This window comes from Chanodichthys erythropterus, chromosome 2, assembly GCF_024489055.1.
Source record: "Chanodichthys erythropterus isolate Z2021 chromosome 2, ASM2448905v1, whole genome shotgun sequence".
In the NCBI taxonomy this organism is placed as follows: Eukaryota; Metazoa; Chordata; class Actinopteri; order Cypriniformes; family Xenocyprididae; genus Chanodichthys; species Chanodichthys erythropterus.
Genome location: NC_090222.1, coordinates 9,312,461 through 9,336,293, shown reverse-complemented (window position 1 = coordinate 9,336,293; position 23,833 = coordinate 9,312,461). Strand labels below are relative to the sequence as shown.

General features: G+C 37.7%; 1 protein-coding gene across 1 annotated transcript in view; it reads left to right on the top strand.

The window, feature by feature from the left end:
• Positions 1-18,666, top strand: part of LOC137024566 (tumor necrosis factor receptor superfamily member 11B-like) — a 69,501-nt gene extending 50,835 nt beyond the window's left edge. The window contains exons 4-5 of the mRNA XM_067392260.1: positions 16,535-16,759; positions 18,265-18,666. Of these exons, the coding sequence (XP_067248361.1) occupies positions 16,535-16,759; positions 18,265-18,656 (617 nt within the window). The 3' untranslated portion in view covers positions 18,657-18,666. The remainder of the gene's footprint in view (positions 1-16,534; positions 16,760-18,264) is intronic.
• The last annotated feature ends 5,167 nt before the right edge of the window (positions 18,667-23,833 follow it).

The following is a 23,833-nucleotide window of genomic DNA, read 5'->3' as shown; positions in this document are numbered from 1 at the left end:
ATAAGAGCCAGCGACAAATCCCTGAATCACTGGCCGAGATGAAGCTGTTCTCGGCGCGCACACGACCAGTGAACGGCCGCTGATGGCCTGGAGCTCGCATCTCCGAAAACGTCAAAACAAATTGTAAAATAGGCGCTATTATTAAATATGAGTCACATATTTCAGGTCTAAACAACTACATTCTCGTCTAAAAAACTATTAAAACTACAGTTCATGGTACAAGAAGTAGTATTCTCAAAAATTATGGTGGATTTGATCGGCCGCCATGACAGTCACTTCAAGCGGAGTGATACAAAAAGTGATGAAAAAGTAGGAGTGCTGTTATCATGTTATCACTGAAATATCGCAAGGCTATCAGCCAATCAGATTTGAGAACCAGACAGAACTGTTGTGTGTGTGTGTATATATATATATATATATATATATATATATATATATATATAGCTGCTCCTCAGCCTCACGTCTCCCTTCCGTCATGCTTGTTTCACTCCGCACGTGAACAGTGAATCAGTCGCGCACAAAACTACGTCAACAACTAGACTTATCGTAATTATCGCAAGGAGACTAATTTTTATTGTGAAAAGAATTTTCAACAGTATAAATTGCAAACGATATGGCCCATCCCTATTTCTAACATGTTAGGTACTTCATGGCATATTTAAATGGAGTTCTGGGAGTGAATTACTGTATAAAGCAGTGAAAACACAAAATCTTTGCAATTTAGATGTTTTCGCTGTTAAATTGCAAAGATTTTGTGTTTTCACTGAAGGGTGTGTCCGTGTTGGCTTGACAAAAGTTTGATGTTTTGCAATGAAATGGGAAGCTGTTGTAACCAGAGATGTTTACAAGTCTTTTATCTGGAGTCCGAGTCAAGTCTGAAGGCCTTAAGATAGACTGAGGAGTTAATCACAGTGTAAAACGTTACCTGCAGGTGGCGCTATGAATGTAACTGAATATTGCCATGTAGATGTCTTCATGCCAGGACTCCAATGCAACATTTGAAGTTTGAGGCAGATCGGACATTGAATGCCATAGTTACAATAACTTCCTGTTTTATGGTGAAACAACAAACTTTGTCAGGCCGACATGGACATGCCCTTCAGCGAAAATGCAAGATCTTTGCAATTTAACTTCGCCAAGGCCTTTCGATTAAACTGACCAAATAGGATGTTGATCTGATTAAAGCTCTAGGAGGAGTTTGTTAAAGTACAATGTCTGGAAATGGCAAAAACAAAACGATAAAACCAGCGGCCACGGAACCCGAACCACTGGTTAAGAGAGAGTCAATCATAGCGACCACATCACATAGCATACATTCAACTCCCTTGAGAGCTGAACATGCTACACTCAAACGCAATCTCTCAACAAGCAAGAACAGAGTCTACTACCATGAATGCATCGCTATGAGCGCTTTCAACTCCTTTTCAAAGTGCTGACATAGGTGGAGCTTCTCACCATGACCACATTACAAAGCATGCATTCAACTCCCTCGAGAGCCAAAGGCTCTCCGTTCAAACACTAGATTCTTATCACTCTTTAGAGAAACAAGCAACAGAGTCTGCTGCCATGAATGCATTGCTGTGAGTGCCTTCAACTCCCTTAAGAGCCAAATGCGCTTGTGCAAACGCTGACTACTGTCTCTAAGGTGAGAATCAAAGAACAAATCTTCTTACTAGTCCCTTTCAGTAGTAGTCTCTTGAATGCATCAAATGAGCACATACAGCTTGCTCGAGGAGCCAATGCGCTCCACCCATGACATTTCTGTCTCACATGCACATACAAACAAATGGCTCCTGAAGACAAAGAAGAATAGGATGACTTGTTTCTCAGGTGCCCATTTATACTAACGTCATAGGCTGTCTCCTGCAAGTGTAATTGTTGCGTTTCCCATACCATTTTGTCAGACACAGTGTGAGTTCCCTTTTGAAAGAGAACAATATTCCTGTGACTCAGGCAAGAGATGCAGCTCTTGTGCCCATCAGATGGATAAGACCAATACAAGGCCACTTGCAGAATGGCATTTGAAATAATTTGCTCTTTTAGAAAAATCCTTGTCCTCTTTTCGCCAGAACACAGCAGAGGACAGGCAGGTGCGCTGTAGGCATCTACATCCACATGAATTACTAAGCATATAAGCAGCAGAATTTATGCAATTTTGTTTATGCAGCAGCAAGCGGTCTAAGCTATGGATATGAGAACAGGTTTAAGTGAAGTAAGAATTTCCGCTTTCTACAGGGTTCACTATATTTAGCTGCATAACTTTCAATGATGCATTCATTTATTTCCAAGGGAAATGTTTCCATTAGCTATACTAAATGTGTGTGGCTGATTTCAGCTGCACGCAGTGTCAGAGTTACTGAGTCAGCCAGCGCAGTTTCTCAAGAGCAGCTGCACGGGCTCTGATGACGACACAGCTGTTCCACAATTGCCCGGATTCACCACATGACAAGGATCATGTGTGTTTCATGTTTATTCTGAAAACTTCAGTTCCACTAATGCTCACAAATCTGTATTTTTATAACAGTTAAAGCTCTTTTCATGTAGTTGTGATGTTATATTGTGTCATGTTTATCAAAATAAAACTGATAAAAAACATAGACCCCACTACATTGATATTTAAATAATATATGCTTATTTTGCTCATTTAAAGTATGATTACATTACTTTAAATGAGTCCAGCCCTCAAAGTTACGATTATTGACACAATCCTCATCAGAAAGGCAAAGGGGGAGGTGTTGCTGTAATTTATAGTAATATCTTCAGTATTACTCAAAAGTCTTTCAAATATAATTTCTTCAAAATGATGGTGCTTTATGTAACGTTGTCAGGGTTCTGTTTATGTTTTCCATGTCACATGTTCCTTTGTTCTCAGTTTCCCACCACTTGTTTGTCTCCTTGGTTACAGATTGATTAGTATCCTTAGTTCAGATGTGTCTTGTTTGCTCCTCTGTATATATTCCCTGTGTTCTCCCTCAGTCTTTGTCAGTTCTTGTTTATGGTTATGGTTGGTTTTCCTTGTACTCCCGTTTATTTTCATTAAAAGTCTGTTTGTTGGATTCTGCGACGTTGCGCGCTTTGTCTACCAACGTGTACCATTACAGAAGAACCGACCATTACAACGCCATCCTAGCTGATGACCGCCTCTGGGTATCCGTCCATTGCTATCCTCCAGCAAATCCCCAAGTCCTCAGTGCAGTGATGAAGATGACCGCCATCCCAGAGCCTCATCGTACGATGGCCACCACTCCAGAGTCTCGTCGTAAGATGGTCACCATTCCTGAGCCTCGTTGCAAGATGGCTGCCATCCCACAGCCTCGTCCCGAAATGGACACCATCCCAGAGCCTTGTCACAAGATGGCCACCACTCCAGGGCCTCGTCACGAGATGGCCGCCACTCCAGAGCCTCGTCGCAAGATGGCCGCCACTCCAGAGGCCTCGGTCAAGATATACTACATTTAGCCAAGGCTGCAAAACCACCACCCAGCCATAAATATGGTAGAACCATCAATTCTACCACTAACAATTCCTTTATATATAATCTTCCTGATCAGTTTCATTGCCTTAGAGACAGCTTAGAAGACCTTGATTTTGCAACAGAAACTATTGACTCTGTCTTTTCCAGCATATTACACTCAGTTGCTCCTTTGCGAAGATTAAGGGGAAAAAAACTAAATCCAAACTAATCCAACGCCATGGTACAACAAGCACACTCAGGCTCTTAAGAGAGCTGCCCAAAAAAATGGAGTACAGCTGGAAGAAAACAAAACTAGCATTTCGTGGAGAGAGAGAATGATTGAGTACAGAAAGGCCTTAAAAACTGCTAGATCTGCTTATTTCTCAAATCATTTAGAAGAAAATAAACATTTTTTTTTTTTGATACAGTGGCAAAAATGTATGAGAAATAGAGTTTCAGCTTCTGATGTTTCCAAAAAGCACAGCAGTAATGACTTTATGAACTTGTTTACTTGCAAGATTGATAATATGTGACCAGTGATGGAAAGTAGGGGCATTTGAGTTATTCACAGATTCTGAAAGTGTAGTCTCCAAGCTTTCCAACGATGTGTAACACATGGAAATCTGATAATGTTAGGAGAAGTTGTGGCCATTTGAAGGTAGGCATTTAAGAAAGCTCTATAGGGAGAAAAACGCCTCTAAAGTTGCAGTTCTCACCTGTTCTCACCTGCTGGGAGTGACAATAGGACACATTTACATCTCATTTAGATAAACCATACCCCCTGTAAAGCTGCATGGACCGCATACTATTAATAATAAAGGTTAATGTGCATTATAAATGTCAGTAATTTATCTTTTTTGACTTTTATAAAAATGATTTAGAGCCTGAAATATGTGACTTTTTTTTGTCAAAACTCTATTTGAACTTGTGCATTGTAGATTGTTGTAAGACACTCCTTTAAAATCTGCCCATCATTTTTAATGTTATTATTTTAATGTTTATGTAAAGAAAAAGTACATATTGATGCTAATTTTATTTGTTATTTGCTGGTTTTCCACATGAAACTTGGTGAATTTACTTTTTGAACAGGATTCTGTGATAACCGTGATCATTTTGGTCACTATAATCATGAAATGAAATTTTCTCACCTGAGAAGCCTGTTAAAGAAGAATAGGCAATCCAGGAACTAACTGGACTAACAGATGCCAGAGATCGCTAACTATGGCTATTCAAAACACTTTTCAAGACAATAAATACACGATTGAGACGATGAATGCATGTATTGACTGAATTTGTGTCTGAATAGCGCTCCCTCTGTGGGCGTGGCCGCATTAGCGGATAATGAGCTGAATCACAGACTTCTGACATGGCTCTTTTTTCACACAGATTACATAAACACAGAATGTTTGTTTTCGATTTGACTCGATTTTTACACGATTTAAAACCTGACATTTCAACGTTTTTTCAGACACAAGTATAATTTTTTATGATTAGTATTCACTAAGTTACAGTTCATTTTCTGAGAACTATCAGATTGGACTTCGTTCAGAGGGAGATGAGAGATCACGCATCATGTTAGTTTTCTTTATTTTACAAAAAGCACAACATTTGGTTTCTACTCTGAGTGTACACAAATAAAAGAAGACATTCTATAGTTTCAATTGACATATTACTTATGTCTCTATGACAAAAAATGACGGAGTATTTTAAGTCTGTTTTGCTGCAATGTGAAAAAAATCCAGCAAAATGCGCCGGCGTGTTACCCGACTCCAGAGAGGTAATGTCTTATTATGCTGCTTTTATCGTCGCTCAGATCGTCTTCAGAATCAGTGAGCGCTTTTTCATAAGCATCCGGCTTGTCGAAGAAGTACTTCAAAACATTTTCGGTGTAACAGCCACGGTTCTTCATTGAATTTTGATATCAGCTAGAGCCGGCCAGTATGGAAGGCCGTTTCAGCATAAAAACGTTCCAGCGTTACTCCTCGTAATTATATTTTTACTAGTAACAATTAAATTAAAGAGCTCTATAATTTAATTTTTACTAGTAACAATTACAATTATTAAGCTCTATAATTCATTTTTTACTAGTAACAATTATGATTGTAGAGCTCTCTAATTCGGTTTTTACTAGTAACAATAACAATTATAGAGCTCTACAATTCAATTTTTACTAGTAACAATTACAATTACAGAGCTCTATAATTCAATTTTTACTAGTAACAATTATGATTATAGAGCTCTCTAATTCAATTCTTACTAGTAACAATTCCAATTAGAGAGCTCTACAATTCATTTATTACTAGTCATATGTCTCCATTTATGGGAGGCCGTTTCAGCATAAAAACGTTCCAGCATTACTCGTCGTAATTATATTTTTACTAGTAACAATTAAATTAAAGAGCTCTATAATTTAATTTGTACTAGTAACAATTACAATTATAGAGCTCTATAATTCAATTTTTACTAGTAACAATTATGATTGTAGAGCTCTCTAATTGAATTATAGAGCTCTGCAATTGTATTCTTACTAGTAACAACTGAATTGTAGAGCTCTATAATTCAGTTTTTACTAGTAACAATTCCCATTAGAGAGCTCTACAATTCCTTTATTACTAGTAAGAATTCAATTGCAGAGCTCTGTAATTCAATTGTTACTAGTAAAAACTGAATTATAGAGCTCTCTAATTGTAATTGTTACTAGTAAAAACTGAATTAGAGAGCTCTTTAATTCAATTCTTACTAGTAACAATTCTAATTACAGAGCTCTATAATTGTATTATTACTAGTAAAAACTCCTATTCATGAGGTGCGTTTCAAAATAAAAGCCCTGTAGCGTGGTTCTGAAGTATCCTGAAATATTTTACAGACTTAGGTAACATATTAATCATGTTCACATTAAAGCAAAATTAAGATGATGCCTGAGATGAAAGCCTATATTTAGTCGTTATATTCATTCACCTTTGTATATTGGTAAAGCTAAGAGCCAAGAACACTCCATATCACTGGACATAATATAGGGTGAAATGCCCTATATTTAGTATTGTTATGCAATAATAGAATGATTATCGCGGATATCTAATATAAAATAAACACCTCTAGTTGATTATCAATTTGTGTTAATAATAGGTGATTTGGCGCTGGGATGTGTTGTTTTTGAAATTATGTTGTTGAGTGCTCGTTGTCACTGTTATCAGAGGCGCGTGCAACAGGGTTCACAGCGCTCGTGCACACGGATTAGCAGTTCAATCTATCGCTGTTGCGGAGACTCTCTATTCGATACGTTGAAATCACAAAAAACAAAATACATATAAACGTATCCCTGCTCTTGATATACAATCACTGATGAAAATCTTTGGTTTTAATGAGAACATTTTTTTTACACATGGTTGGATTAGAACCGGGAACCTCTTGCACCCTAAACGGGGAAACTGCCACTAGCCCATCAGGACATTCAATTACAAAATGCGGATCGTCGTATTTATTAACTAATGTACATACTCTCGAGACTAACAATATTGTATTATAGCAGATGTAGGAAAACTATAATATTTGAACACATTTATAATTTTAATATCATATTATTATTGTAATAATAATACAACATACACCCACCCATACACATTCTTGTCCCACCCACTTTGTAAAACAAAGTTACGCCACTGACCCCAGTTGAATATGCATAAGGCACGATTAGCATAATGATATGTCGCCGAATACAGAGCTCTGTAATGCAATTGTTACTAGTAAGAATTGCTATTGTAGAGCTCTGTAATTCAATTTGTACTAGTAAGATTGCAATTACAGAGCTCTCTAATTCTAATTGTTACTAGTAAGAACTGAATTATAGAGCTCTGTAACTTAATTCTTACTAGTAACAATTCAATTAGAGAGCTCTGTAATTCAATTATAGAGCTCTCTAATTCAATTGTTACTAGTAACAATTGAATTAGAGAGCTCTATAATTTAATTATTACTAGTAAGAATTGCAATTAGAGAGCTCTACAATTGAAATCTTACTAGTAACAATTTGATTATAGAGCTCTATAATTCAATTACAGAGCTCTCTAATTCAATTGTTACTAGTAACAATTATGATTAGAGAGCTCTGTAATTCAATTGTTACTAGTAACAATTACAATTAGAGAGCTCTCTAATTCAATTGTTACTAGTAACAATTGAATTAGAGAGCTCTGTAATTCAATTATAGAGCTCTGCAATTACACATATCTTTAATGTGTATTTTTACTAGTAATAAAACAATTAGAGAGCTCTGTAATTCAATTGTTACTAGTAAGAATTCAATTAGAGAGCTCTATAATTGTAATTGTTACTAGTAAGAATTCAATTAGAGAGCTCTACAGTTGTAATTGTTACTAGTAAGAATTCAATTAGAGAGCTCTATAATTGTAATTGTTACTAGTAAGAATTCAATTAGAGAGCTCTATAATTGTAATTGTTACTAGTAAAAATTGAATTAGAGAGCTCTATAATTGTAATTGTTACTAGTAACAATTCAATTAGAGAGCTCTATAATCCCAGTTGTTACTAGTAACAATTCAATTACAGAGCTCTATAATTAAAAATGAATGGAAGTCAATGGATATGGAAGGCCGTTTCAGCATAAAAACGTTCCAGCGTTACTCGTCGTAATTATATTTTTACTAGTAACAATTAAATTAAAGAGCTCTATAATTTAATTTGTACTAGTAACAATTACAATTACAGAGCTCTATAATTAAATTTTTACTAGTAACAATTATGATTGTAGAGCTCTCTAATTGAATTCTTAATAGTAACAATTACAATTATAGAGCTCTATAATTCAATTTTTACTAGTAACAATTATGATTATAGAGCTCTATAATTCAATTTTTACTAGTAACAATTATGATTATAGAGCTCTCTAATTCAATTCTTACTAGTAACAATTACAATTAGAGAGCTCTACAATTAATTTATTACTAGTCATATGTCTCCATTGACTTCCATTCATTTTTAATTATAGAGCTCTGTAATTGAATTGTTACTAGTAACAATTGGGATTATAGAGCTCTCTAATTGAATTGTTACTAGTAACAATTACAATTATAGAGCTCTCTAATTCAATTTTTACTAGTAACAATTACAATTATAGAGCTCTCTAATTGAATTCTTACTAGTAACAATTACAATTATAGAGCTCTCTAATTGAATTCTTACTAGTAACAATTACAATTATAGAGCTCTCTAATTGAATTCTTACTAGTAACAATTACAATTATAGAGCTCTCTAATTGAATTCTTACTAGTAACAATTGAATTACAGAGCTCTCTAATTGATTTATTACTAGTAAAAATACACATTAAAGATATGTGTAATTGCAGAGCTCTATAATTGAATTACAGAGCTCTCTAATTCAATTGTTACTAGTAACAATTGAATTAGAGAGCTCTCTAATTGTAATTGTTACTAGTAACAATTGAATTACAGAGCTCTCTAATCATAATTGTTACTAGTAACAATTGAATTAGAGAGCTCTGTAATTGAATTATAGAGCTCTATAATCAAATTGTTACTAGTAAGATTTCAATTGTAGAGCTCTCTAATTGCAATTCTTACTAGTAATAATTAAATTATAGAGCTCTCTAATTCAATTGTTACTAGTAACAATTGAATTAGAGAGCTCTATAATTGAATTACAGAGCTCTCTAATTGAATTGTTACTAGTAAGAATTAAGTTACAGAGCTCTATAATTCAGTTCTTACTAGTAACAATTAGAATTAGAGAGCTCTGTAATTGCAATCTTACTAGTACAAATTGAATTACAGAGCTCTACAATAGCAATTCTTACTAGTAACAATTGCATTACAGAGCTCTGTATTCGGCGACATATCATTATGCTAATCGTGCCTTATGCATATTCAACTGGGGTCAGTGGCGTAACTTTGTTTTACAAAGTGGGTGGGACAAGAATGTGTATGGGTGGGTGTATGTTGTATTATTATTACAATAATAATATGATATTAAAATTATAAATGTGTTCAAATATTATAGTTTTCCTACATCTGCTATAATACAATATCGTTAGTCTCGAGAGTATGTACATTAGTTAATAAATACGACGATCCGCATTTTGTAATTGAATGTCCTGATGGGCTAGTGGCAGTTTCTCCGTTTAGGGTGCAAGAGGTTCCCGGTTCTAATCCAACCATGTGTAAAAAAAATGTTCTCATTAAAACCAAAGATTTTCATCAGTGATTGTATATCAAGAGCAGGGATACGTTTATATGTATTTTGTTTTTTGTGATTTCAACGTATCGAATAGAGAGTCTCCGCAACAGCGATAGATTGAACTGCTAATCCGTGTGCACGAGCGCTGTGAACCCTGTTGCACGCGCCTCTGATAACAGTGACAACGAGCACTCAACAACATAATTTCAAAAACAACACATCCCAGCGCCAAATCGCCTATTATTAACACAAATTGATAATCAACTAGAGGTGTTTATTTTATATTAGATATCCGCGATAATCATTCTATTATTGCATAACAATACTAAATATAGGGCATTTCACCCTATATTATGTCCAGTGATATGGAGTGTTCTTGGCTCTTAGCTTTACCAATATACAAAGGTGAATGAATATAACGACTAAATATAGGCTTTCATCTCAGGCATCATCTTAATTTTGCTTTAATGTGAACATGATTAATATGTTACCTAAGTCTGTAAAATATTTCAGGATACTTCAGAACCACGCTACAGGGCTTTTATTTTGAAACGCACCTCATGAATAGGAGTTTTTACTAGTAATAATACAATTATAGAGCTCTGTAATTAGAATTGTTACTAGTAAGAATTGAATTAAAGAGCTCTCTAATTCAGTTTTTACTAGTAACAATTACAATTAGAGAGCTCTATAATTCAGTTTTTACTAGTAACAATTGAATTAGAGAGCTCTCTAGTGGAATTGTAGAGCTCTGCAATTGGATTATTACTAGTAACAATTGAATTACAGAGCTCTGCAATTGAATTCTTACTAGTAATAAAGGAATTGTAGAGCTCTCTAATGGGAATTGTTACTAGTAAAAACTGAATTATAGAGCTCTACAATTCAGTTGTTACTAGTAAGAATACAATTGCAGAGCTCTATAATTCAATTAGAGAGCTCTACAATCATAATTGTTACTAGTAAAAATTGAATTATAGAGCTCTATAATTGTAATTGTTACTAGTACAAATTAAATTATAGAGCTCTTTAATTTAATTGTTACTAGTAAAAATATAATTACGACGAGTAATGCTGGAACGTTTTTATGCTGAAACGGCCTCCCATAGGCCAGAGCGGAATACACACAGAATACACACAGACATGACACGCCCCTACTGCGTGCTAGAATCTCCGAAAAACAAGCCGATTTCAACCTCAAAATGTACGCTTTTAAATATACCAATACTGCTATCTCAAACACGGAAAGGCTTCTTCATGATCTCAACTAACAGATTCTGCAAAAAAACAAAATCACCAATTTTGAAAAAAAAATGCTTCTTTCTCATTTTGCTCAAAAGTTGTGCTGCCGACTCGTGTCCCTGGTTTCCGTGACGGATCACATATTTGAGAGAAAATTAAAACCACGCAACCGTCTACTACAGTATCACGTCAGACAGTGCACTGTAGTGTCCCTGAGGAAAAATTCCATTCATTCGTTGCTTTAGGACATGAAGAATTGTCTAAACTTGTTAATCATCAAAATCAACATGTATGTTAGACCCTATACCGACTAAGCTATTGAAAGAGATGCTTCCAGAGGTCATAGATCCTCTTCTTAATATTGTTAATTCTTTTTTATCACTAGGATACATACCAAAAACTTTTAAGTGGTCTATTATTAAACTTCTTATTAAAAAAACACAATTTGATTCTAAAGAATTAGTCAATTACAGGCAGATCTTGAATCTACCTTTTCAGTCAAAAATACTAGAAAAGGCAGGACATCATCACAACTACGTTCCTTCTTGGAAAGAAATGATATCTGTGAGGATTTCCAGTCAGGATTTAGACCGTACCATAGTACTGAGACTGCTCTCATTAGAGTTACAAATGATTTGCTCTTATCATCCGATCGTGGTTGTATCTTTCTATTAGTGTTACTAGATTTCAGTGCTGCTTTTGACACTATCGACCACAATATTGTAAGAATTAACCCAATCAATTAACAGAAAGTGTAATTAAATTACAGTAAATCAGAGGCAAAATTAACTGTAAAGGATTCAGAATTAATATTTAACACTTCATCAATTATTTGTCCACAGAAAAATTGAGGTTAAAGTATTTTACTAATTCTGGATAAAATATTATCCCTTGGCCAACGGTAATAATATTTTAATTATAATTACTGATTAAGCAAAGGTAGCACGATCTTTAGTTCAGATCTTTAGGCAGCAATTTGGTAACCACAGCACAAGACACTTGTATGTGTGAAAATCTATATTACTAATCTATTACACACAAACTAATCTAAAGAAAAACATACGCACACACATACACTCACATTCATTCAGTTACAGGGAAATGGTGAGATTGTTATCTGGAGGTGAATGGATTCCCCAGTTGTCTAGCTTTAACAAATTTCTTTGACCGTAACTTGAGAGAATTAATACACTAGCAATTCAACCATAATTTCATTTGCTTAATAAAAACTGCACCAGCTCAGCAAAATTAGGAGACCTGTGTTACTTGCGTTGGCTGCTCCTGTAAGCGCCTGTTCCTTTCGTGACAGAGTTGAAGGAAGCGGCGTTGCTCGGTCAAGAGTTCTGAAGGACGACGTCCCGTGAGGAAATAGTTGGCTTTGCAGAAAATGTAGTCATCGTTGAAGAGTTGCAGGGTTTACACGTTGCTGCGTGGGTGTCTCTCAGCGTCTCAAGGAGTTGCTGGAAACAAAGGACTTTGAGCGAGTCCTCGTCTGCGAAGTTCAACGAAGGTTCTTGCAGGGGTTTGAGTGAGTTCTTGAAGAGGTTTATAGTGAAATCAGGACGATGGTCAGTCCACAACGACTCAGCAAAGGCCAAGACGAAGGAGCACAATCGAAAGCAAAAGCCAAAACACAACGCACGGTATTGGATTTTGAACAGTCTGTTTTAGCCAATCAGGTCCTGTTTTGGGCGGGTCCTATGCCCAGTTCCCCTGTTCTTGTATGTTCTTGTATGTAATTAGCATAATGTCCTTACAGTCCTTTTGTTCTCAAACTTTAGGGATTTTGGTCAGAACTTTGAGAAGTTAACTTTGCTTGTTCAAAAGTCGTACATCTTACATAAATCAATTTTGCATCAAACTACTGCAAAGAATTCATCCATCACAACCATACCAAACAGTACACGCTTTCTGTAATTGAGGTATAATCCTACAATATTCTTTTAAATAGACTTGAAAATTATGTTGCCATTAATGGAATTGCATTGGCATGGTTCAAATCTTACTTATCTGAACATTATCAGTTTGTAGTAGTTAATAATGAGATGTCATATCAATCACAAGTTCAATATGGAGTACCTCAAGGCTCAGTAATAGGAAAGTTGCTTTTCACTCTGTACATGCTACCCTTGGGAGATATCATTAGGAGGCATGGCGTTAGTTTTCACTGTTATGCTGATGATACTCAGCTCTATATTTCTTCGAGCCCTGACGAAACTTACCAATTCACAAAATTAACGAAATGCATAGCTGATATAAAAAATTGGATGACCAGTAATTTCTTACTACTAAATAAAAAAAAAAACAGATTCAAATTTTTTCACTAAAAACTTCTCCTGGTAAAAACCTAGAATACTGTCTTACACTTGATGGCTGCTCTGTTAAGTCTTCGTCGTTAGTTAGGAACCTGGCTGTGCTCTTTGATACCAATCTTTCATTTGAAAGCCAAAAATATATCTAAACTATGACATATGCTCTCAATGACAAATGCGGAACAGTTAGTTCATGCGTTCATGACCTCAAGGCTAGATTACTGTAACGCTCTACTGGGTGGTTGTTCCGCTCACCTGTTAAACAAACTACAGCTGGTCCAAAACGCAGCAGCTAGAGTTCTTACTAGAACCAGGAAGTATGGCCATATTAGCCTGGTTCTGTCAACACTGCATTGGCTCCCTATTAAACATCATATAAGTTTTAAATCTTACTACTTACCTACAAGGCACTAAATAGTTTAGCTCCCCAGTACCTGAGTGAGCTCTTAATGCATTATAGTCCTTCACGTCTATTGCGATCTCAGAATTCTGGACAGTCGATAATACTTAGAATATCAAAATCAACTGCAGGCGGTAGATCCTTTTCCTATTTAGCACCTAAACTTTGGAACAGTCTTCCTATCGCTGTTCGGGAAGCAGACACATTCTGTCAGTTTAAATCTAGACTAAAAACACATCTGTTTAAACTTGCATACACATAACACATTATTTACTTCTATATTCATGTAAATTGTTAGGCTGCATAGATTAGGTCAGTCAGAACCGGGAACACTTCCCATAACACCTGATGTACTCGCTACATCATAAGTAGAATGGCATCTACACTAATATTAGTCTCTCTCTGTTTATCCTGAGGTTTGCCGCAGCCTGCCAGATCTAGGCCGTATCCAGATGAGATGAAAGACCTACATCTAGACATGACGATAACACAGCCCTGAAGTGTCAACTAAACCAGTGGTTCTCAACCACATTCCTGGAGGCCCACCAACACGGCACATTTTGCATGTCTCCTTTGTCTGACACACCCATTTTAGATCTTTGAGTCACTACTAATGAGCTGATAACCTTAATCAGGTGTGTTTGATTGAGGAAACATGCAAAATGTGCAGTGTTGGTGGGCCTCCAGGAATGTGGTTGAGAACCACTGAACTAAACTATCCCCTGCGAAGTCCTCCTTCCCTTTACTTTCCCTATGTATAGATAATACATTATCAAATTCTTCCAGTTCGCATAGATCAAACATGCAAACTTATAGACTAAACATGTAAATGAACGGCAAGAATGAATTAAAGGTATTCGGTTTTTCAGTAGAGAAGGTGTCATTTAAGTGGCCCCTAAATAATTAGCAATTTTTTACAACGGAAGCGATTCAACCAAAAACCAACTTTAGCTCGATAATAATTTTTCTATTGTCACTGTGAAGCTGCTTTGAGACAATGTGTATTGTGAAAAGCGCCATATAAATGAAGATTACTTGACTTGACTTTTGAATTTTATTCTTGTAAAAACAGATGCTGTAAGCAGTGTATAAAGCATTGAATGAAAATGTCTCTGAAAAATCTGTGTGTTAGTAAAATATTGCTTTTATTTCACTTCAACTGTGATAAAGTATGCAAACGCAGCGTGAGCATCACTACGGGAAGCAGAAAGCTCCTCCCCGCCTACACGTGACTACTCTTGCCGATCAGTTGCATCCATACCACTCCTTATGCTTTTAAAATCACTCTCACAGTAGTCAAGTCATCTTCATTTATATAGTAAGAATTTATTTATTTTCACAATACATATTGTTTCAAAGCAGTTTCACAGTGACAATAGGAAAATTAATTGACAGAGACAATACTTTGATGTCATAAGCCGATCGGTCAGCACAGAGCAGTCTAACATAAACAAGGGAAACACATGGCAAGGGAGCACATGGCAAGGAAACATGAAACATGACAATGACTATTTAAAAAAATAGTGAACCATGAACAAAACCAAAACTATACGTAACAGATCCCCCCCCCCCCCCCCCATGGGTGGCTCCCGATGCCCAACAAAACCAAAACTATACAATTTATAAAACCATGCGTACGCCAGATCCTGCACACAAATCCCTTTATAAATCCCAGTCAGTGGAAGATTGTGCGTACGTGCATCTCCACCCTGTCTCCTCCCCAAAATCACCATATATGGCCCTTATAACGCCTAGTTTTACTATGCATAACCTCATCTACATATCATTTCCATACATAGTCCCATCCACGTGACACCATGTGCCATACACCATTTATTTATTAACATTTGTGCCATACACATTACATTGCTAAAAATCATCCAATATTCTTATGTTTTAGAATAAATATATGAAAATATGCATAAAACAAAATTGTAGTAAATACTTAAGATAAAGGTTTTAGAATAGTGTTGATTCATTCATTTCCACTGGCCAAATAGTATTTAAATTGTTTTAAACAATTCAAATCAAATTTATGCTGTTTTGCTGATAAGGTGAAAATATCTTTTAGGAAGTTTATAGGCTATATTTTTTAGTGGAAACAGATAGGCCTACTTATTTATTGCAGTGTAAATACAATTGTCCTTCTCGGCGCTTCAGTGAAGTGTTTTAAAAAGTTTCCTCAAATTATATCCTTCATATACAGTGGTAATTGTTTGCAGATCCTTCACACGACATCAACACTCTCTGCAGCTGTGGTTATACAGTAAGATATTATCATTGGACATATTCAAACAGGACAACGGACCGTTTGACCACCAAATCCAGCAGTGTCTTCCATAATATCGAAGTTAAGTGTGCAGGGCTCTGGCTTGGAGGGTACTGCAGGTTTGTGGGGCTCCTCTACCAAACCCACAGTATATGATGATCCACTCACCAGCATGGCATGATGAATGTACTCCTCCAGTGATCAGTGGAATTTCCATCCATGTAGCCTGGAGCAGATTCTTTTAAACCCACTCGAAAGATATCCTTAAGTGCAACATCATTGAAGTTCATTTCGCAAGAAAGTTCACAGAATTCTGCAACATAGTCCTCTATGGGGCGATGGCCTTGACGTAGACGGAGCAGGGCAAATGCTGGGTTCATGGTTGGTAAGCATTCCACTGGAGGAAAGTCTTGATGAACCCAAGTGCAGTTTATTTAAATGAACAAGATCAAACATAAAGGCTTGGCTTATTTCTATATTGAAACATGAGAATCTATGGGCTAAAAGAGTACAGAGTAGCTGAGATACTGATATGGTTCATTAACACCAGTATCTGTTTTTTTTTTTGTTTCTGCAACACTTTGTGTGTTTATCATGCTTCCATGTCCATAACCATTCCCACACCTCTCTTTCATTACCTTACAGAAATTACACTATGTGAGGAAGCAATATTTCAGTTCCTTGCATCACCTCCTTTGGCCTCTGTGCCTGTGGAGCATCTTTCTGAGAGCCTTCCAGGACGCAAAGTGGACTGGAAGAGTGTTGAAAGGCTGAAGAAAAGCTGCAGTCCTCAGCAGCAGGCACTACATCTGCTCCGTCTCTGGAGAGAACAAAATAAGGACCAAGACAAACTCCTCAGCATCATCCAAGGTCATCATCTCAGTTTGGCTTATATAGATGTGCTTATATATATGTTGTGGTAATGTGGTTTACATGTAATCCTAGTTCAAAAGATTTAAAGAATTGAAACCCATAAAACTTCAGTCGATGACAGGACAAACTATTACTGTAAATCTCCTAAAAAAACCTACTTAAACAAAAAAGATTCTACATTAAAATGTTACTTTATGTTGGATTGTTGTCTAGATGAAGAGCTTGTATTGCTCAGGTCACCTGCACCTGACTTGTTTTGACATTATTTGCATTTGGACATTTTTTAGTGCATTTTATATACAGATTAGGGCTGTCAAAATTGAGGCAATTAATGCAGCATCTGTTTTGTTTTTTCTGTCATAATTTGGCTAGTGCCACAAGACAAACAACAATGTGCTGTCTGTAAATGTTGTGTCTGTGTGGTACACACATGACTTGTGTGCACAGAAAGACACATTGCCAGAGTATCCTCGCAGCAGCAGTATTAAATGGGTTAAATAACGTCTTAAATAAACTTATAGAGAAAATGAGATGTGCGTCATGTTCTGCAGCGGCAGGTCTTGAAGTCACAGCAGCCTTATAAACCAGATGTCTGTCATTAATGTTACTCAAAGAACAAAGGTAACAGAGAAAATTGTAGCTTTATTAAGGATTAATCTAAATTTAATGAAGACTGTGAAGACTGTAAAGTGTTTGATAACTTTATTCAATTTCTGTATATTTCCTATGTTAGACAGGTAGGAAGGCCACAGGTAAATTTATTATAATATGTGAAGATCATTTAAGTTCATTTAAGTTCATATGTGAAGATTATTTAAGTTAATTTAACTTAAAAATATATTTTTTTAAAAGCCTAATAAATGTTGAAATTGATAGCTTTCTGTTATATTGTATTGTTGAATGTCTATAATTAATGTTTAAAAAAAAAATCTGTGTCATAGAGACATCAGTACCAGTATTAGTATCAGTGATACTGGCCTTCATTCATAAAAAGATGCCATTAAATTTAAAATATAGTGTCTTTTAAGTTGTTTCTGCATTAATTTGTAGTGTAACTGTGAAATTATTACAATATAAAAATATTAAAAACCGCGATTAATTACAGAAAAAAAATGTGTGATTAATTAGTTGTTGTTTTTTTTAAACGATTGACTGTACTAATACAGATGTATGGAAAATAAGACAGGCCTAGTTTAATAAAATTATAGTTTGGAAAAAAAAAGAAAATTTGGAAGAAAAAGAATAATTCAAGTTCAAGAATTTAGCAAAAAGGCTAGCTAAATTTATACTAGAGTGTGTAACTTGTAGTTTGTCCTTTTGCTATATTCATAGTTGAAATGTTGTATTACATAATTGTTCTAAAGCAAGGATAACAATTTGTTCACATTTTGACATCATCTACCATCATAATATCAATTGCATCCTCTCCTGTATTTTTTTAATTTTCAGTGCAAGGTACTTTATGTTCATAGTACTAACATAATCCACCCACTTTCTCCTAGGTGTAAACCACTGTGAGAGGAAGGTATCTCGCTGTGCCAGTGTAAAAAACCTCACTCTGGAAGACCTGTTGCTCCTGATGGACAGTTTACCTGGTGAGAAAGTGAGTGACGAGGATGTACAGGCCCTGGTAAACACTTGTCCCTCACAACGTTACATCCTACAGCTCCTCCACCTGTGGAAGATTCAGAATGGAGGTCAGGACCTGGCCAAGGCTTTATCTCACAGTCTCCGCAAACTACGTTCAAAAGGCGCCCGCCGCCCCCTTCTAAAAATTCTAAAGAGGATCAGTCGGATTATTAGTGTGTCATCCATACATCGTATGTATGAAAAGATGATTGTCAACATGATCCAGGACAACACATGTTTCAAAACTAAACTGTACAATGACTAATTATACTATATCAAAGGACAATTAAAATTTAGTTATTTAAATGAAAAGTTGTAAATATATTTGGACAGTTGTGGGCTAAAAGGGGACAGGGTTGGGCAGGGTTGTTAAGATGCTTTTTTTTTATTATTCTTGTGGCCTGTTATTCTTGTTTTTATATTGGACTGAAACTTTGAGTTTGATTCCAAAATGGAAATATAAGCCAACTGCTGGAGCAAAATCACCTTTAATTCAGGTTGTTGTTTGTCTCTGAAATGGGATGCTTTATGCAAGTTGTAAATAATGAAAATTGGTTATGAATGTATAATAAAACAGAGAGCAGTTATGTTTTATTTAACTGTAATTATGTATTGTCAGGTTTTGTTATGTTTATAACATTTTAAAAATAAATATATATTTTTCAATTTGTCAGAAAACTGAACTCTAAAAATTCAGTAGACAATTTGTTTTTAATTTATGGATAAATGTGACTATTTTGAATCTATATTGATGTTTACCACCACATATTCTCATAATCACAGTGATCTGATTAAAAAAAGCTTTTAAGCTCCTAAATATTGGATATATATGGCCATCAAAATCCTGTCTTTACTGTTTTTTGGTGTACCTTTACTTGATCTACATGTAAAGAAAATGAGGGTAAAAGGGTAAATTTAATTTAGAACAATAGAAAATGAGCGTATTATTTAACTTTAAATTTCTCAACAGTTTTTGTTTATAATCAGTTCTAATAAGATTAGTCAGCCCACACTAAATTGTTAAATATGTCTTTCAGGCTAAAATGGCCCCAATTGTAATATTTATAGTTTTAACAGAAGTGTCATGTCTGCCAGCCAGGATGTAATAAAACACTTCTTTTTACTGAGTTTAATATTAAATCCTCATGTTTTTAGAGGCTGTTGTGTTTAGATATTACAGGGTTGAATTATGGAGCAGGCAAGTGGGGCCAGTTACCCAGGCTTTCGACTGTCATCAGCTTAAGTCCTCTAATTACTATTTAGTCATCTATTGTTAACCTACCAAAACTTGTAAATTGCCTGTAATTTAATGTAGTATAAGACATCTATCACTATAGGATGTGGGGGCTTCCAGAGACAAGTGACCAGGGACCTTGCAAGACCATGTCCTGACCCTGAAAACTTGTAATCATGACAAGCTTGTAAACTCTTTAATACTATTTGTGCTGAATCCATAGTTAAGGAAGCTATTAATGTAATCTTAATTTTAATTTAAGCTCTCAAACACCCTGGGATGTACTTATTGTTTGGTGTCCATTTCTCACTAATACATGATAATACATAACATGTCTTTTTTATTATCAATGTAAATCTGCTTATTGTTTTTTTTCTATTAAATTAAATTTTTGTATTAATCACTCTTTGTATTTGTATGTTGTTTGACTAAGTATTCACTCATGTTGCTTCTGCTCATTGTCACGATCACAGTCTGTTCCTGTTCACTCCGGACTCCATTTCCCATAATCCTCCCTGTCAATCACATGCACTCACTCCACCAATCACCTGTTGACACATACAGTCATGCACACTCCACACTAATCACCACACCCAGCTGATACGCATTACCTGGACTATAAAGGACTCATACTCACACCACCAGTTTGCGAAGTCTTGATTACCCTGTGTGTCAATTCCAAGCGTTATCCTGTCTGTTCCTGTCTGTTCCTGTCTGTTCCTGTCTGTTCCTGTCTGTTCCTGTCTGTTCCTGTCTGTTCCTGTCTGTTCCTGTCTGTTCCTGTCTTTGACCCTTGCCTTGTTATCCTGTTCCGTGATTGATATCTGCCTGCCTTTGACCATTGCCTGTATTTTGACCACGATTCTGCCTGTTCCTTGTGATTCCTGTTTGCTCCTGTCTGACCCTGCCTGTACGACCACTCTAACTTCAATAAAGCTTGCAGATGGATCTCTGCCTGAGTCTCCAGTCGTTACAGAAGACTTCGCCACACCAAGATCCAGCAGCTACCGTGAGTGTTCCAGTCACCTCTAATATGAACCCATCGGCTCAGCTAATAGGTCTCCGTCAGAGAGACCGATCCATTGAGGAATATGTCATGGACTTTATTGAACTGGCACCGTTAACTTGTTTTAATGAGGAGTGCCTCATGATATTTTTTTGCGGTGGACTATCTGATCCGCTCAGTTCCGTCATGCCATTACATCAGCCTGACGGGACATTGGAATGTTATATTGATCTAGCATTGCAGCTGAGCAGCTCTCCCTTTTCTGTCGGTGCCGCGGAGGAATGCGACACTTCGGCGAATCATGTAATGGCTGCCGCGCCAAAGGACATTCACAAGATGGCGGCTACCATCATAACACCAAGTCACATCTCCGCTGATCGCCTAGAGTCATGTCACGTCTCCGCTGATCGCCCAGAGTCACGTCACGTCTCCGCTGATCGCCCATAGCCACGTCACGTCTCCGCTGATCGCCCAAAGCCTCGTCACGTCTCCGCTGATCGCCCAAAGCCTCGTCACGTCTCCGCTGATCGCCCAGAGCCTCGTCACGTCTCCGCTGATCGCCCAGAGCCTCGTCACGTCTTCATTGATCATCCAGAGCCAAGTCAAGTCCCTACTGAACATCCGGAATCACGTCACGTCGCTGGTTCTGTCCGAGAGAGGAGAGGATTGCGTTCCAGCATGAATGATCCTCCACTGACTTCAGCCCGAGCGGCTGGTATTCTGAAGCATCTGCCGGCCGCCACGCTCTCAAGTTCGTCAGTTTCTACGCTCTCAAGTTCGTCAGTTTCTACGCTCTCAAGTTCGTCAGTTTCTACGCTCTCAAGTTCGTCAGTTTCTACGCTCTCAAGTTCAACTCTTGCAACGCTCTCAAGTTTGCCGGTTGCTATGAACTCAAGTGCCCTGGACGCGATGGACAAGATGGCTGCCTTGCCAGTGCCCACGGGCAAGATGGCCGCCCCTGCGGTGCTCAAGGATGCAGGGGTTGTTCCAGCCATTGAGTCCGCTCCAGAACCCGCTCCAGCCAGTGAGTCCGCTCCAGCCAGTGAGTCTGCTCCAGCACAGCCTGCTCTCCTGGTCTGTCCTGTCTTGGCCCAGAGGGCTGTGCTCACTTTTTATGTCTTGGCTGTCCTGCGTGCATTGAGGAACTCGAGCTCTATTGACGTTGGAGCAGTCTACCAGCCCGCTGCCGTCCCGGAGCAGCCCGAGCCCGCTGCCGTCCCGGAGCTGTCTGCTCTCCCTGATACGGCCATGGAGGCCGTCACCGAACTGCCCGCTCTCCTTGATACGGCCACAGAGCAGCCTTGGTCAGCCCTGCCACCACCGCCTGCACCATTTGCTCTACCGCTGCCACTCAGGCCATCTGCCCTGCTGGCGCCACCCGAGCTCCTTGCCCATGAACCCGCCAATGCCTCCCTTGATTTCCCCAAGAACTTTTTGGGGGGGGGCAGTATACCTAGGGGTGGGGAGCTGGGGGGTGGGGACCCTGCCCAGCCACTGCTGTCATGGCCATTCATGGACTATAGGCCACTAGGGCCATGTATGGACTCTGACCCGCTGGGGTCACCCATGGACTCTGACCTGCCGTGGCTGCCCAAGCCGCCTGACCTGCCGTGGCCGTCCAAGCCGCCTGACCTGCCGTGGTTGCCCAGGCCACCTGACCTGCTGTGGCCGCCCGAGCCACCTGACCCACCGTGGCTGCCTGAGTCCCTGGGGCTGCATTGGAGATCCCGTTCCCGGCTGCTGTTAGATCTCCAATGCAACCCCCCCATACCCCCCCCCCACACACACACACACCCCCCTAGCTGTTCCTTTACGTCGCGAGGACGCGCCTTCCGGGAGGGGGGCATTATGTCACGATCACAGTCTGTTCCTGTTCACTCCGGACTCCATTTCCCATAATCCTGTCAATCACATGCACTCACTCCACCAATCACCTGTTGCCACATACAGTCATGCAAACTCCACACTAATCACCACACCCAGCTGATACGCATTACCTGGACTATAAAGGACTCACACTCACACCACCAGTTTGCGAAGTCTTGATTACCCTGTGTGTCAATTCCAAGCGTTATCCTGTTTTCCTGTCTGTTCCTGTCTTTGACCCTTGCCTTGTTATCCTGTTCCGTGATTGATATCTGCCTGCCTTTGACCATTGCCTGTATTTTGACCACGATTCTGCCTGTTCCTTGTGATTCCTGTTTGCTCCTGTCTGACCCTGCCTGTGCGACCACTCTAACTTCAATAAAGCTTGCAGATGGATCTCTGCCTGAGTCTCCAGTCGTTACACTCATATTGTATTCATTGAAAACGTGCAGATATCATACAGAAAAATATCCAAATATGGGAAGCAGCTAGAGTGACCACTAAACAAAGCAATCAAACAGGCATCTCTGTATAAACACCTGATCCATTTGTGGAGGACAATACTGAGAATAATATGACATACATGAGAATAAGAGCATGATGTAGAGTATAAAATGGTTTGTTTTTTATTTTTAGATAGGAGATAAAGATAAGAGGTACATTGTTAGGGGGAGTTCAGGAGTTCTCCTTTTAGATGACTAATGAGTTATGAATGAAAAATGTTCATGTCAGATATTTACAATGGTCTCAACATAGCAATTCTTTACCATGAAAATACCAAAAAGTTTGAACATCTCTCTCATCTTAGATCCTTTGAATCCTATGAAGTTTGTCACGTTGTATTTAACGTACCAGTGATTTAATGTGTGCTTGTAAAAATGTGTTAATATTACTTCTGTTCTGAGTATCGTAATTCTTATATTTCCTTTTCAGTTAGTCATTCTTCCCTTTTCCTCAAATACTAATTTGAGGAACAGACTTCTTCCTTATGCACCAGTGGACTGATTCCAAATTTAGATGGAAGTTTGATGCTGAACATTAGTAGTGTGTAATTGCATGATGACTTTTTGAACCGAGTTTCAACAGCAGACCAGATCAGGTATGTGTTACAATATGGTTGCAACAGGGTAGAATAAAATGCAGGATTTAATTGCAGCAGTTCATTTATTTTTTCAAAATTCTAAACGGTAACAAACTTGAAAAGAAGAAACACAGAAACGGAGCAACTAACTTAATCATGATGAGAATGGACAATGAACAAAACACAGGGCTTAAATACACAAAGAAACAAATTTAATATTAGGTGCAAATTATTATCAAATAAATGAAACACTAT